The sequence below is a fragment of the Condylura cristata genome, unplaced genomic scaffold (assembly GCF_000260355.1).
Source record: "Condylura cristata isolate star-nosed mole 26May11 unplaced genomic scaffold, ConCri1.0 scaffold00011, whole genome shotgun sequence".
In the NCBI taxonomy this organism is placed as follows: domain Eukaryota; kingdom Metazoa; phylum Chordata; class Mammalia; order Eulipotyphla; family Talpidae; genus Condylura; species Condylura cristata.
The window spans coordinates 23,019,637-23,035,545 of record NW_004567112.1 but is presented as its reverse complement, the minus strand read 5'-3'; the positions used below and the strand labels follow the sequence as shown (position 1 = coordinate 23,035,545).

Genomic DNA, 15,909 nt, shown 5'->3' with positions numbered 1-15,909 from the left:
CAGTCCATTCTCTGTCCATCTCTGGCCTTTCTCTTCATAGACAGCTGATGTTATTTGGATTGTGTGTGTGTGTGTGTGTTTTAAGAGATGGTTTATATAATTGAGCAGAGGTACCAATATTCTTAACTCTCTCCTAATGTTTTAACTCAAATGATAGTAGCCCATCATACTAGCTGCATTTGTCTTTGCTTGTAGCTCTTGTCTGTCATCAGATTGTAAAAGATGCAGATGCGCCCAGCCCAAGCCCAAATCAGGAACCTTTAGACTAAGTCCCAAAACATTTCAGAGAAGCAAATCTCAGGGGAGGTGACTTGACTCAAGTTGTCCTGACTATCAACACTCCCCTGTCATACTCTGGGCTTGGAATGTTCGCTCCTCTCTAGGATCCGCCTCACTTTTCTGACATCACTTTCTTGGGGAACACTTTTTCCTCCTCCACCCTCAACTAGGCGATGTCCTCTTGCTATAAGGTTTCAGATCACTAAATACTTCTCCTTCTCAGCACATAGGTATATAAACCGCCGTATTAAAATCTGTTTCCTGCTTCAGTGAGGAACTGTATGTTTCGTTCACTGCTGGTGTGCAGCAGTTGCTCAACAAAAAATGTGCAGAGTGAAACTCGAACTCAGGTCACCCTGCTCCCAGGCCACTCTTCTTCCTACTGCGATTCGCTATTTCAGAGAAATAGTTCCAAGATGTAAAGTAAAAATCTCCAGAGGAAAAACTGAGAAGTCTTTTCATTTTCACGATTAATGAAGGACCTTAGCAGAAACTGCTCACCGCGAGGTGTGACGACCGCAGGAGGGCGTCAATCAAGAAAATGCCCCCTTGCCCCACAGGCGAGTGGAGCTGAAGTGCCACCGCTTCAATAGGAAACACATGCAGAACGGGATGAGGTGGTGGTGGTGGGGCGGGGAAGTGCCGCGAGCAGCTGCTACCCCCAGGGTCCTGGGATGGGGGACCTGCAGCCCCAGTGGGTTGGCAAAGACTGCACAGCTCCGCCCGCCGCTGCCGCCGTAGGACCCAGGCCTTCTCTTGAGCCCAGCCCAAGCGGCTTCTGCCACTGTCCCCAGGGAAGTGACTGAGTTCGGGGCGCCAATTAAAACCGGTTGGAGCGGCCAACAGTCCACAGCACCACAAGTCTAGTTGTCCATATCCTACTGGGACGCAGCTGAGGGCAGCTCTCCTAGGAGCAGCCCCAGGAATCCCGGTCACTGTCTTGCAGAGTGCTCAGGAGACGCCCCGGGCAACAGCCAGTGCCACCGTTACTCCCGGGAGCGCGCCGATCTGGCTGCATGCTCTCCAGCCGGCGTGTGGCCCCTGTGCCCGGCCGAGCGAGGTCAGCTGCCCCTTAGCTTGGGGCCGGCGGCCGCCACCTCGGGCTCGGGCCTGGGTATCGGCAGGGATGCCTCGGAACTGCGGCGAGGGTCGCACTCCAAGCAGCTGCTCTCCTCGCAACTTCCCCGACGGACGCGGCCCTCCGTGTCCCAACGCTTCGAGGGCGTCCCGGGCAAGGGGTCTTGGTGCCCCAAGCGACGGTGACGCAGGGTGTCTGGGCGCAGGGTCTTCCTAGGCTGGGAGATCGCGCGTCCCGCGAGCCGGGAGCTAGGCTGGCGGGGGCGGGCCAAGGGTGGGGGCGGGAGGCGGCTCCCGGGGCTCCGCGCCATTGGCCGCGGGGCCCGGCAGCAGGAAGGGGCCAAAGAGCGCGGCCCCACCCCGCGGCCGGCAGAGCCTATCGCCGGGAGCGCGGAGCGCGGATAAATGTAGCGCCGCGGCGGGGATCGGCAAGTCTCCTCGCGCCCGGGCGCCGCGGAGCCATGCAGTACCCTCACCCCGGGCCCGCGGCGGCCGGCGCCGTAGGGGTGCCGCTGTACGCGCCCACGCCGCTGCTGCAGCCCGCACACCCGACGCCGTTCTACATCGAGGACATCCTGGGCCGCGGGCCCGCCGCGCCCACCCCCACCCCCACGCTGCCGTCCCCCAATTCCTCCTTCACCAGCCTCGTGTCCTCCTACCGGACCCCGGTGTACGAGCCCACGCCGATCCACCCCGCCTTCTCGCACCACTCCGCCGCCGCGCTGGCCGCAGCCTACGGACCCGGCGGCTTCGGGGGCCCTCTGTACCCCTTTCCGCGGACGGTGAACGACTACACACACGCCCTGCTCCGCCACGACCCCCTGGGTAAGGCGGCCGGGGTCATGGCGGGGCCGAGCCGGGGCGGCGGCGAGGAAGGCGCCACCCGGCAGGTGGCAGCGCCCAGGAGGCGGCGGGGGCGGAGGGGGAGGCAATAGAAAGTAGTGGCAAAAGCGATTGAAAAGCGGCTGTCGGGCGCGCGCGGGGACTGAGGCGCGGGCCCCGGCGGCGCGCAGCCCGGGCTGACCGCACCATGACTCAGATTGGTTTTCCTGCACCTTGCAGGCGTCGGGGCGCTCGGCCTCGGGCCCTGTGGCCCGGGTTGGTGGCCGACAGCAGCCCCGGGGAGGGGAGCGTATCTCTAGGTTTGGCCGCCGTCGCTGAAAGAACGGGGAAGGGAGTACCAAGGCGCCCCGGGCCGGGACCGGACCCCGTAGGGCAGGGATGGCTGCCCAGCCCGGGTGGTTACGGGGCTGGACTTGGTTCAACAAGCTTGTGCAGTGAAAGAGCCTGACCCTTTCCGTTCATACAGGAAATCTTGAGTTCTTGATAGGAGTAAATCTGGTTTCAGAAGCTGTTAAGTGTTTTCCTGGCTGCATGAAGCAGACCCTTCCCCCGGAGTAGTGCACGCTGCTGATTATTTTATCGACATCCTCAATACAGACAAATTCAGGAAACACTCGACTTCTGATAGCCGGGATCCGTTTTTCTGATATTGTTCATTTCCTCTGTGTGGGATGTGACTTTATGGCAGCTAAAATAACCAGTTGCTTCCTATTTTTTTTTTTTTTTGAGGCTGTTTTGCACCAGTCTGAAGCCTGACGTAAGCAAAATCTCGAGAAAAAAAAAAACAATGCCAATGTTTCAGAGCCTTTAGACGAAGGCCTGTGTGCCCGCTGACCGACTGACTGACGGACTGACGGGCCGATCAGCGGGTCTTTGGAGTTAAAAAGATAATACGGACACGTTGGACATACTGAATTTTCGGTGCTTGTCTGCTCAGTGCGTTGTCTTAGATATTATTGCCGCCCCAAGTCCCCTACTGTGATCTAAGGTCTGGGTGGCCCTTGCGCCTCTGGCATATGAAGTCTGGGTAAATAAGGAAACGGGGCTCTTTGCCTTGGGCCTCCAGGGATTTAAACTTACTCCGAGTTTGCAGCTTCTGTAGGAAGACAGCAAAACATTTTCATTAATATTTTAATATTTTATTATGGTGCCACCTCTAGCTCAATCCACCTTTCTCATCCTTAAGAGAAATCTTGAGGGGTTTACTTTGCTTTCTTTCTTTTTAAAAATGCTATTATTCTAACTTTAGTTGAGTATTTATTTACTCAAACTTGGAGGGTTCGTGTGGCCCTTCTGGCGTGATTCTGTTCTCTTGCTAGGGGCCGAAGAGGGACCCTTAACCCCGGGTGGGCCTGAGGACGAACGTTTTCACAAAGCGCGCCCTGGGTTTCCTTGGGTTACTGCTGGAACTGTGCAGGAGGAAGCAAAGGGTTTTTTCGAGATAGACCAACAGGAAACACATTGACGGAAATGTTGCCATAGCCCACGGGTGGCTTTAACTGGCCGCCCCCGCAGGCCGGGTGTGAAATCAGAGGAGGCCGCGGCGCCCTGGAGCCAGGATTGGAAGCAACCACACACGGCCCAACGCCGACGCCCAGGCCCGAGGGCTCCGGCACAGCCTGGCTGGGGGAGGCCTCCCTGCGGCGAGTGCCTGGGGTAGCGTGACAGTTTGCTTGACAATATAGACACATCTGGGTATTTGGAAAGTGAGGCTCCCTGAGGGTGAAGACCTAGAGGTGCAAAAGGTTGTGTGTAAATTCGACGGCCACTGGACATAGAGGCTTGTAGTATTTTAAGTTCAACTTGTAGCGAGTAATCTTTTGAGAATCAAAAGATTTGTGTTAGTATCTGGTTCTGGTGTGTCTAAGAGTACACGAGTGGTCTTTGTGCATAAGTCTGAAGATGTGTGACTTTAGATGTGGTGTGTGTGTTGGTGGGAGCGCTTTGGGTCGTTGTGAATGTGAAGGGGTCTGATTGGGTTTCCACCTGCTTCCCTTCTTGCCTTTGTCATCCCCAGGGCCAGGCAGATCTAGGGTCTGTCTGGGCGGTCACAAACCGTAGCTCTTGTCCGCAGGCAAACCCCTGCTCTGGAGCCCTTTCTTGCAGAGGCCCCTGCATAAAAGGAAAGGTGGCCAGGTGAGGTTCTCCAACGACCAGACCATTGAGCTGGAGAAGAAGTTTGAGACCCAGAAATATCTCTCTCCGCCAGAGAGGAAGCGTCTGGCCAAGATGCTGCAGCTTAGCGAGAGGCAGGTGAGCGCGCCCGCGGGCTAGGACAAGCCTCCTGGATTGGGGTGGCAGGGAGGACAGAAACGTGGAGACCCCGGATTCTCCCACAGTTTCGCCCCTCAGCGCTTCATCTGCAGCGCTGGTCTGCCCTCGCGCTGGGGATCCGCTTCGCCCCTCCTCCCCCGGCCCTTCAGATTCCGGGCTCACGGCAAGTTTTCATTCTCTCTTGTAGGTCAAAACCTGGTTTCAGAACCGCCGCGCTAAATGGAGAAGACTAAAACAGGTATGGACGTGGTTCTGTTTCTATGGAAATAAATATTTTTATCATGTTATCTCAATGTGAGGCCTGTTATGGGTTGTATGCAAAAGTCATTTGAGAGACTATTTAACCTCTTCACCTTGATTAAAAAGGCAAATAGTCCTGCCGAAATGCAGGATGAGTTGCTCAGGTGGCGGTAATGTTAAAAGCACCTAATGCAGCTCCTCTATCAATTATGCTTGGGTTTTCACACACTGGCTAGTAAAACTCCCGGCTAATTGTTTTATAAACCCCATATGTTGTTTATCTAATTAACGCAGGAAAGATAAAGTAATTGACAGTAAATTACTTAAGCAGTTATCTTTGGGAGAAAATTGTTTCTTTTATTTACACAGCCATAATAAAACCAGGCAGAGCTCAGGGCAAATAAAAGGAAATAAACACCTTTAACTCTTGTTTGCACTGTTTTTTAGAATTAAATATCAAAAGAGCTTAAAAATTATTTTCTATCAATGCCAGCTCTTAAAATGAATATAAAACTCTCTTTGAAAAGCAGCTCAAACTTTCTAACATTATTCCAGTGACCTTGTTACGCAACATGAGATAAAAAGTTAAGGCTAATTCAGTTTTTAAAGCTCTATTGACTTAAAGCTAAAGATTTGTTTTTGATTTCCTAATCTGAATGTATGCTCCAAAGCTACCTGAAAACTGCTGAATTATTCATTTGCTAGTGTAAATACAATTCATAATAAAGAAAATATTTTTGAACCAGTAATACGAGCAGGAAAATTGAAGACAGTGTACACTTTTAAATTTAGTCATGCATACTTTGAAACAAGAGGGTGTCATAAAGGCCACTTTGAACAGAAATTAAGATTCCTATAATTCATAATTTTAACGTGATTTAAACATTGATTGAGATTCCTTCTCAATCACTGACCTTTCTTGCCCACTTTCATGTCGGGTGAATATATTGTATGGTCCTCTTTAAAAAAACTTAACTGTATATTGTATTTTTATAGTGTTCATGTCCATTCTAGGATTAAACATTCTCTATTTTATTTAGCTCTTGGTCAAAGACTTGACTACAGACCTTGTCAAAGACTTTAAAAATAGTGGTTTCTATATAATAAGGTTTTTTCCTAAAAATTTCCCCCAGATTTTAAGTAGGTTGTATTTATCTCTCTTCTAGTTCTGATTAATTCCCTTTTCTGTGATTTTGTAACTTGCCACTCACTCGTGTTTATAAACTTACTCCAGAAAATGGATGCAAAAGGATTTCAGTTACTAATTTTGAACTTCCTTCTTAACTTACCTACAGTTTAGCGTTCATAGTTAATTTCTAGAAGATAGTGTTAATTGCAAGGTTTAAATATTTGAATTATATAGGGTAGTGTGTATCTTAGTGATCTGATTTCTTTTCCCACCTATACTTTTAAGAATCTTGAGACCATGGGTCTGAACTGGATTTAATGTTCATTTCACATAAAACATATTTTGTGACTGGTTGTTCTTACCTGGCACGAGAATAATGTTTCTCTGAGATGACAGGAACTTTTATCTTTGTCTTTTTCAAAGTGAGAAGGAAGCAAAAATATTTATTTTCTGAATAAAAGTATATCTGAAGGCAATTGATAAACTAAAATTCTAGAAGATGGAAGAGGCTGAAGACATTTGATTTAGTTCTCTCATCTCTCATATTTCATGATCCTACCATTTTCCATTTTCATTTCCTTTATTCAGGAGAACCCTCAAAACAATAAAAAAGAAGAACTGGAAAGTATAAACAATCCTTGTGACCAGAGGCAAGACTTGCCCAGTGAACAGAATAAAGGTGCTTTGGATAGCTCTCAGCATTCACCCTCCCCTGCCTCCCAGGAAGACCTTGAATCCGAGATTTCAGAAGATTCTGATCAGGAAGTGGACATTGAGGGCGATAAAGGTTATTTTAATGCTGGATGATAACCACAGACACTGGCATGTTCAGAAAACCGGAATAACATTTGCTCCAGAAAAATCTTCACAGATAAGCTGGAAAACTATATTAGAACAGAAATCATTTTTCTGGTATTCTTGAAACCTAAAATATTTGGTTCACTGGCTAAATAAAAAATTCACAGTGAAACCTTAATTTTGCCTTAAGAAATGGTTTATGTACTGATTTAGGTTCTCTGATAGAGTGACTCTTCACTAATGAAATGCACCCCCTATAACAATTTTTTATTTATAAAAAATTGTGAACTTTTGTTAAATTTTAAGTTATAACTTTAAAGATTTTAAAGGAGTTTTCTTGAATGACTTTTCTATGATCTCTGTCGATATCCCCCTTAAAGGAAAAAGCAGAAGTGTGCCTTGAAAAGGGGACCAAAATTCAGGCAGCCTTGGGCTATTAAAGAAAACATTCTTTACTTTTCTATGACTTACTTATACTGCTGCCTTAAATCCAAAACCATTTCAGAACTCTTGGAGATGTATGTGCTCTTTTTGTCAGCTATAGTTGATAATAAATGCTTGTTTTGCACTATAACTAAGTACCTGCCTGACCCAGGTGTTAAGGGTAGATAGTAACAGTCCAATTCAAGCAAAGCAACTGACTCCTTGGTGACTAAAATTAATCACAGGTGAACAAGAAGTAGGTTAATTACATGTAAGTAGATTGTAGATATTATGTTTTATATCAAACAGTGTTTATAATGTGTGTATATATAATTGTTCACTGTAAAAAAAATGGTCAAAATGGTGTGTGTTGTTTTTTAAACAAGTTTCTTGTCTATAAAATAAATCTGTCGGTGGGACAACTGACCTCGTTGGACCCCTCTCTTATTCTTTGAGTAAAACACACTGTTTTCTGAAAGCGCCTCAGGTGCCTGGCTCAGTGCTGGGCCCTGGGGCCGGGTGGGCACTGAAGCTTACATTGGAGCTTCTAGCCGGGCTCTTGCTGCTGTAGCGTCCAGGGAGCGCGGGCGGGGCTGGGGGTGGGGGGCGGCCTCGGGGCACCGGGAAGTTGGTTTCTGCTTCACCCCGCTGCGAATGGGGCTGTGTATGTTTGTGCCTGGCGGTCTGGAGGCCCCAGTCCGCCGGACCACAGCAGAGCAGGCCAAGGCCCTGAGCCCTGCAGGCGGAGAGAGGAGTCGATGCTGAGGTCCGCGGTGCTGCAGAGCTCGGCGGTCAGAGCCCCATCGATTCGCCTCAGCTCGCCCTGCCCGCCCGGCCACTGTCCTTGACCAGCTTGAGTCAACACTGCGTCAAGCTTTGGCGGCCGAGCCTGGGGTGGCAGGGTGCACTGACTGACTGGGAAGAGGACCCTGGCGGGGAGAAGCAGGAGGTAGGACTTTTGTGCCAAGGCAGCCATTCTCACGCTTTAGCGAGCTTCAGAATCACCTGCAGGGTTTGTTGAAAGTCACTGCGGGGGTGGGGGGTGGGGGTGGGGGCCCCAATACCTAGCGAATCTTATTTGACAGGTTAGGGAAGGGAGCGGAAATTTGCACTTCTAACAAGTTCCAAAGTGATGTCAGAGGTGCTGGTGGGGGACCATCTTTGAGAACCATTGTTCTGACAGTGCTGCCTGTGTGGAAGAGACTGGTGGGACAAGCATTCCACCTTCATTGTCTCTTGCTGGCTTGCCTGTAGATTTGGTCTCAAAACCTGAATATAAAAAGGAAGAGAGAAGCAGGGCCCTCAGGTTGGTGAGAACCAGTTTGATGACTGACTGGAGTGTGCTGGGTACAGAGAGTATTGCCATCTGAGGGGGGGAATGAGAGTGCTGAGGTCCTGGGGGTTGTGGGCTAAGCGGAAAGGTGGACTGAGGTTTTTGACTGGCCCAAGTTTCAGCTTGCATCTATTTGCTTGTCTCACTCAGATACCCCAGCATTGGGGGCGGGGGGTGGGGGGAGTAATGGGGTGGGGACAATGAGGAACACCAGTGGGGACAGATTGGAGGAGCACTGCTTTTAGCATGGGCCTCCATGGACGCCTTTAGTTGTGGAACTGCATGCCTCCTTGCCTTGGAAGCCCATAAAGCTGGACTGATCAGGGCTGTAGCTCTCTAAACCATGGTATTCAGGTGAAGAGGGAGTAAAAAAATTCATGGTTCTTGAGGAGTTGTCACGTTGCCTTCTTAGATTCTGAGAAGACCTTTAGAGGTCCTGTGAATTTATGTTTTTTTGAGAAAATTAGTGCTGGGTACATTGACCTGGAAATTTAAAGATTTGAGTTCATATTTTAGTTCTTGGCCTCAATTCTCTCATCTATAGAGTGAAGATGGTCTAGTTGATCTAGATGATTTATACAACTCCTTTCAGTCCCCGGTTTCTGACTCATTTCAAGTTCTTTATTGTTTCTCATACTCCTTAGATGTCTCTTCAATGTTAGAGCCCTATGTAGAAATTTAGTGAGAGGGTCTTCCCATCAGAGGTTTGAGTTCCCTGACCCTGCCTGACAGGATACACCAAGGATTTAAAGGTCATAATTAGTTTTACTTGAAAATGGGACGGTCTGTATCAGTTTTGGAGAATGGGAGGCTGTGGCCCTAATAATGAAATAAAAAATCTCTGACTGTGTGTTTCTCTCCTGCAGATAATCTCTGGTTAATGTTTATTCTTGAGAACAACTATCGTATTTATTAAGCAGAGACATAGAGACTTATGAATTGATTGATACTATAACAATTAAGGAATGAAATCTTATTTTGAAGCAGACATTTCCTTTAAGCCAGACGGTTTTCTAGTTTAAAGCTACTCCTAACTCCTCAAGTCACTCATCTTCTGATTCTAAACATGTCCTTAAGAATCAAGTGCATGTTAACTGGAAGAAGTACAGTAGCCTCGGGACCAAGGTTGGCACTAACTGATTTCTAAAGTGCCCCAGTACAGATTGCCAGGGAATATTTACAAATTCTTCCTACAATCCAGGCATTTTTCATTTGTTTGTCTTCTGGCTATTTCATGTTGAAGCAGCATGTATGACCTTTACAGCACAACTCTTGTCTTGTTTTTAACTCTTTTTATCAGGAGATTCAACTTGAAAATGGTTATCATTTAGCAGAAAGACAAACAGAAAAGCACATTTTTGTAAGCAAAACGTTAATGATTGGAAGAATTGCCCTAATTTCACCATGACAGTGTGTGATTAATCCCCTAGGTCGTGTACTTATACTTTAAGTTATTCAGTTCGTTGGTCTTTGATATTCAGAACCCTTTCTAACTTAATAGGATATTGATTTTCTTGGATGATGTACTTTGACTCTTTAAACAACATCACTTTTAGGGATGACTAGCCTGCTGTGTAGTAGTTTATTTAGAGAACTATTGCATAAGGTTTCTTTTTCTTACTTTTATGGTTTTCTCAGGGTGAAAGCTGATAAGACATCTTGTGGGAAAAGAGGAAACCATCTCTGATAGTGAAAGTACCTATTCTCTTTCAGCATTTCTGACAACCCCCCCTTTATTTTTTGGTGTTTTTATTACCTTGTGTATTCATCCAGTTAATCAGCACAGAGCAGGAATTTAAGTAAGTGTATTTGGACTTAAGGGAAATGTATTTTGCTGGAAACAGACCACAACTCACAAAATTCTCATTCCAGTTCTATTACCTTGAGGAAGATGACTCGAACTCAAAATCTCACTCCTTTGATCTTTCCTTAGTCTCATAACATCTGTGATTGGAGGGGACCTCTATGTGACTATTGAAAACATGGGCCAGAATGTGGAAAACCACATAATCACCCAGGATGCTTCTAAATAGTTTGGAGTGTGACATCTCAAAGTAAAAGTAATCAGATATTGTACTAAGTCTACTTTTCATTCTTTAGGGTTTCAGTTTCATGAAATATTCGCTCAACTCTGTTCAATTTAATTTTGTTCCTCGATACTTTTTTCTTTTTTGGCACTGTTGAATCCAAGTGAGCTAGCCACCAAAATATCTGAGGCACAAGGACTTCAAAACAGTAGCGATTCCTCCAGATGTGGCTATGGGGAAACCCCATCTCAGGAGCGGATACAGTGGTAGATGAAAGCAGGCCTGGAAGTGAGGCCTGCCTGAATCCTCACAACTCCCCTTCAGGTGGGGGACCTTGGGAAATACAAATTCCCATTTTCAGTTCCTAGAGAGGTGGGCGGCTCAATGAAGAGGCATCAATACCCAGTGGGCACCAAAGATTATCCAGAAAAGCTAGAAAGCTCTTCTTCTAAGGCAGTCCTTTGATTCCCAGTTGTAGGCGGGAAATTTCCTCAGTCGGATGTACACAAATCTCTCCAGACAATAGAGAGGGCTGCGGGGAGGAGACGTTGGAGCTGGCAAAGGCATTTCCTGTCTGCAGAGGATCTTGACTTTGGAGCATCCGGCGGTCGCTGCGAGGTTTTCGAGGCAGCTCAACACTTTCCTGTGTAGTTACTTTAAAAAAAAAAAAAATTCACAGCCAGTTTCAAGTGATTTTCCAGGTGAAAACCAATGAAACTACTCTCACTTGTTTTGTTCTTTTTAAGCATATTTTCTAATGATTAGAATAGTTTTTAATTTGGAAGGGGAGTTTGGCATCATACAAAATCTTAAATAGGCAAAAATCTCATCATTCTACAAAGACCACTACAGGAAAATATTAACGGGACCATGATCCCGCTACCCTTCCATTCATAGATACTTGAGCCTGTTGAATTTGTCGCCTTTAAATTTGTGTCTGTTTTCTTGTGGCTTCATTGTGCCCTTCATTCTCCTTTGCTTCTTCACTTCTTTTTCTGCCCCATACTCCCTGCCCCCAAATCTCAGAATTTCTCTTCCTCATTCAGTTTATTAACTTTTAAGAATAGAAAGTGACTAATTTCAGTTCTTCGATTTTCTTCAACTATATAGAAATTTTCAGTTTTCTACTGGCAATCCTAAGTTGGAGAGGGCCACTGCTAAAGTCCTAAAACACAATCATCCCTCGAGGGGCCTTGCCAAAGTTTAGCAATTTCTTTTTAGACAGGATAAGTAATAACCATGATAATGACAGAAGGGTACTAATACTTTCTAGGGGCTGAGCACTTAGCACTGGATGGAGTAGGGCAGACAGAGGCAGTAGGTGCAGGCACAGGACACCTGGGTAAAGCCATCCAGGGCCTCCTAACAGAGAGCAGGATCTGAATGCTGCTGCAGGAGAGGGCGAGCACATTCCCCGACAGGCAGGCAATAAATATGACTAGAGTCTTGAGAGATTTGAGGTTCTAGAAGTTTGGAACAGGATTTGAGGATTGGTATTTTCTTACTCCAGTCGCCAGCTCTCCTTGTTTTAGTGTTTGATTTTCACTTTTCCTTCATACTTTTCAGGCTGGGCCCACCCTACTCACCCATCTATTTAAAAATCATAACTCCCTCTAATCTGTTCTCTTCCCACAATATGCTTTTCTCTATTTCATTTATTACAATTGGATATATATATATTTCATTTTTATTTAAAAAATTTTAATCATTTTTTTTCTATAAAGATTTATTTATTTATGCATACAGAACTGGGTGCAGGCCAGAGGTGTAGGGGCGGAGAGAGGATTCATCAGAGACAGAGTCAGAGCCCAGGAAGCACACTGCTGAGGGGAGCAGTTGGCGGGTCAGGAGAGCGCTGCTGTGCCATGTGGGTCTGCTCCAGGGCAGGGGATCCAACTCTTGTCACTCACTTGCAGTGCTGCCCTTTAACCTGTTGTACCACGAGGGAGGGCCAACTGGATATATTTTTTATGTAATCATTTATCTCTTCTCATTGGAATGTTGATTTCATGAAGATAGGGATTTTTTCTCTTCTGTTTGTTGTTATATATCTCTGGTCTGACACATAATAAGTGCTTGAGAAATAGGTAGTAAATGAATGAACATATATATTGAGCACTTACTATGTATTAATCAGTAAATGTCCTTCAGATATTCATGTCATTTAATCCTCACAAAATCATGTAAGGTGGTACCATGTTTCTTCCCTGTCTAGCTCATTGATGTACCAGAGACTAGAGCAGTGGCATAATATGGAGTCTAGCACTGTTTGGCAGGCAATATGCTTGTAATGAATTTTGACTACAGAGTGAAAGCGAAAACTATATCCCACCCTCCAACAGAGAGGAGAGACATTTCCCTCCTTCCCCAAGCCTTGAGTTCATTACATTTCCTTTTCCTTGATCACCAGAAACACAGCTTTCCTGGATAGTTCCAGAAACACAGCAGGAAACATAGCTTGGCATGAGTGAGGAGAAGATGTGTAAGTTTGTTTGAATCTACAAAAGCACTAAAAGAAGATGTGTTCCTCCTCCCCCCTTTAACCCACATGCATTTTAAGAGGAAGTGCTTCTGTGGGTTTATATTGGCTATCTTTCCCTTTAGACTTGGCAATTTCTTTCAATTTCCAATTTACACTTCTCAGTTTCAATCAAGAATTTTGTTTAAAATATATCCAGTTTACTGAAGAAAAAAAAAAAGAACAAAACCAAAAAACCAAAACCAATCACCATTTGTGGTAGCCTGTTACTGCTGTTAGCAAATGGATGCAGGAAACCCAAATGTTTTAAACTGATTTTTAAAAGTATTTCATGAATTCGAAAGAAACAAAAGTAGAAGGAACATTATAAAATGTGTTTGCCTCACACCCTGATTCAAAGTTTCAGCTTTCCTTAGCTGCTTATGGAATCTGCATTACTACAAACTTTCCATTAATTGTAAATTAGACTGCACTAATTCAATAAATGAATAAAAAAAAGGTTCCTGAGTACAGGTTCAGATTTCCAGAGGAAGTGGTTTCTTAGACACCTGCCTCCCATGTGTTGACTTGATGGTATGTCAGTGGAAGGGAACGAGATAGCTATGATGATGTATGCTGCTGTTGATTAGTTAATTGAAGGCAAAGTTTTTAGCTTCACCAAGCAATTACTTGATTTCATTTAGGTCTTTAAAATCACCCAAATACCGTTTTGCTTGAAGCAGATGCCTCATGTTTAGATGTTATTTCAGGCATTAAGAAAAACACAATGCTAATGGTAACCAAGGAATTTATTAAACTTGCAGTGTCCGGGATAGATTGTTCTGACACTTAGCCTTTATGCAGTATTTCCATCCTGTGTGAGCATAGGACACTCACTAAACTATGTTTACACTTGTACAGTGCTTTACTGTTCAGGTAGTTTTTTAAAAATTTTATTTACAGAATATGTACTTTTAAGCAAATGAAACTGTTTTTAAAATATACAACTGTCAACTTAAAAAGAGATTTTATTTTATTTATTTATGCATATAACAACTGGTGCCTAGGCCCGATGTGTAGGGGAGTGAGAGAATTCACCAGAGGCAGAATGAAGAGCAGAACAGGAGGATCTACTGAGATATACTGCTGAGGGGAGCAGTGGGCAAAAGGTCTGCTGTGTCATGTGGGTCAGCTGCTTACTGGAGATGGAATTTAACGCTGCAGTGGATGGTGATAGCTTGATAGTACTGAGTCTTAACCCCTGTGCCACCAGGGAAACCCCCTGGTAACAGTAACAGGCTACCAAATGGTGATTGGTTTTGGTTTTTTGGTTTTGTTTTTTTTTTCTTCAGTAAACTGGACATATTTTAAAAAGCTTTTGGAAGCTTTTGCACTCATTGGCATATAATTTTTCATGTTTTCCTAACTGTCAGTAATTGTTGTGCTTGTAGGATATTTCCACATTATTTCTCTTTTAAAATTTTTTATATAATTTATTCATTTATGTATATTTTACATCATGGTACATTTTTGTACATTTTGCTTTCTCCTCTCAGGTGTTGAATTCCCACCACCAATTCACCCGTGCACTATCTCCATAGTCCCTTGTGTTCTTCCCTCCCCTATGCTGAGCATTTCCCTCCCTTCCCCTGCAGAATGTCTTTGATTTATAGTTGCCTGTTAATTTTTTCATAGTTATTATTTTTCCCCTTAAGCCCTTATTTGGTTCCTCTATATTCCTTGTATAAGTGAAACCATCCATTATTTTTCTTCTTCCTTCTGGCTTATTGCACTGAGCATAATCCATTCCAGTTCTATCCATGTTGCGGTGCATGGCATGAGTTTAACATTTTTAATTGCTGAATAGTATTCCCTAGTGTATATGTACCGCATCTTCTTGATCCGTCATCTATTTTTGGGCATTTGGGTTGTTTCCATATCTTAGCTATTAAAAATAGTGCTGCAATGAATACAGGCATGAATCTTTTAATTAAAGTATAACTGACTCACAGGTATATGGCTCAGCAGTGAATATGCCATATAACTGGAGACCATATAGTGAGATGGAACCACTGGATTCCTAGAAACTCCCTATATGTCCCTTTTGGGTCATTGTTCCCCCTTCTCAATGGAAACCACTACTGTGATTCCATACAGTGTAGATGTAATTCTACAGTGTAGATTTGTGAACTTTGATAGAGCCATGTAATTTTTTGTACACTTTTGTATCTGATGGCTTTAGTTTACCTTTCTGTTGGTAAAATCCATCCATGCTATTATTTGACGTTGTTTGTTCATTCCATTTTCTTTAAGGATTTCTAAAAAAGATTTTTAAAATTTATGTATACAAGAACTGGGGTACAGATCAGAGAGGTGGGGGGTGGTGAGGATTCACCAGAGACATAGTGGGGATCAGAATAGGCAGATTGACAAAATACACTGCTGAGGGGAGCGGCAGGCAAGACATGTGGGTCAGCTCCCTGGCCATGGATCCAACTGGAGCTGCAGTGGTTGCAGGCAGCTCCACAGTGCTGGGTCTTAACCCCTTGTGCCACAGGGAAGCCCTTTCTTTAAGGATTTTGCCAAAAAAATTCTTCAAGCTTTCCTTAGGGAGTTCAGATTAGATCAATGAAATGACTTTTGAAGAGAAAATTAAGGAAAGGCCTTGGGACTGTCACAGATCTTTTACTATTAGAGTGATTTTACTATTAGAGTGACCTTGTTTTCAGTTTTCATTATTAAAATTATGACAGTTTATTTTCTACCATTTGCCTTGTCGATTAGTTATTTCAGTTATGTAAGTGTTAAATAGGCTTCGTTGGATTGCACTGGGACCTGATCCTTTTTATCTGCCTGTCTGTCTATCTATCTATCTAAAATCATGGTAACTTTTTTTTTGTCGTGAAAGTCATATATTCTCAATGTATAATATTTGAAAAAATATATGTATATATAATGTGTAGAACAAAATAACAATCACCCATAACCCAATCATTTAGCAATGAAACTATAAACACCTTAGGGTTTA

General features: G+C 44.5%; 1 protein-coding gene across 1 annotated transcript; it reads left to right on the top strand.

Moving 5' to 3' along the window:
• Nucleotides 1-1,791: 1,791 nt before the first annotated feature.
• Nucleotides 1,792-7,416, top strand: HHEX (hematopoietically expressed homeobox). Its single transcript, XM_004680626.2, has 4 exons — nucleotides 1,792-2,181; nucleotides 4,274-4,452; nucleotides 4,661-4,711; nucleotides 6,431-7,416. The coding sequence occupies exons 1-4, from the start codon at nucleotides 1,818-1,820 to the stop codon at nucleotides 6,647-6,649; spliced, it is 813 nt and encodes a 270-aa protein (XP_004680683.1). The 5' UTR covers nucleotides 1,792-1,817; the 3' UTR covers nucleotides 6,650-7,416.
• Nucleotides 7,417-15,909: the final 8,493 nt, after the last annotated feature.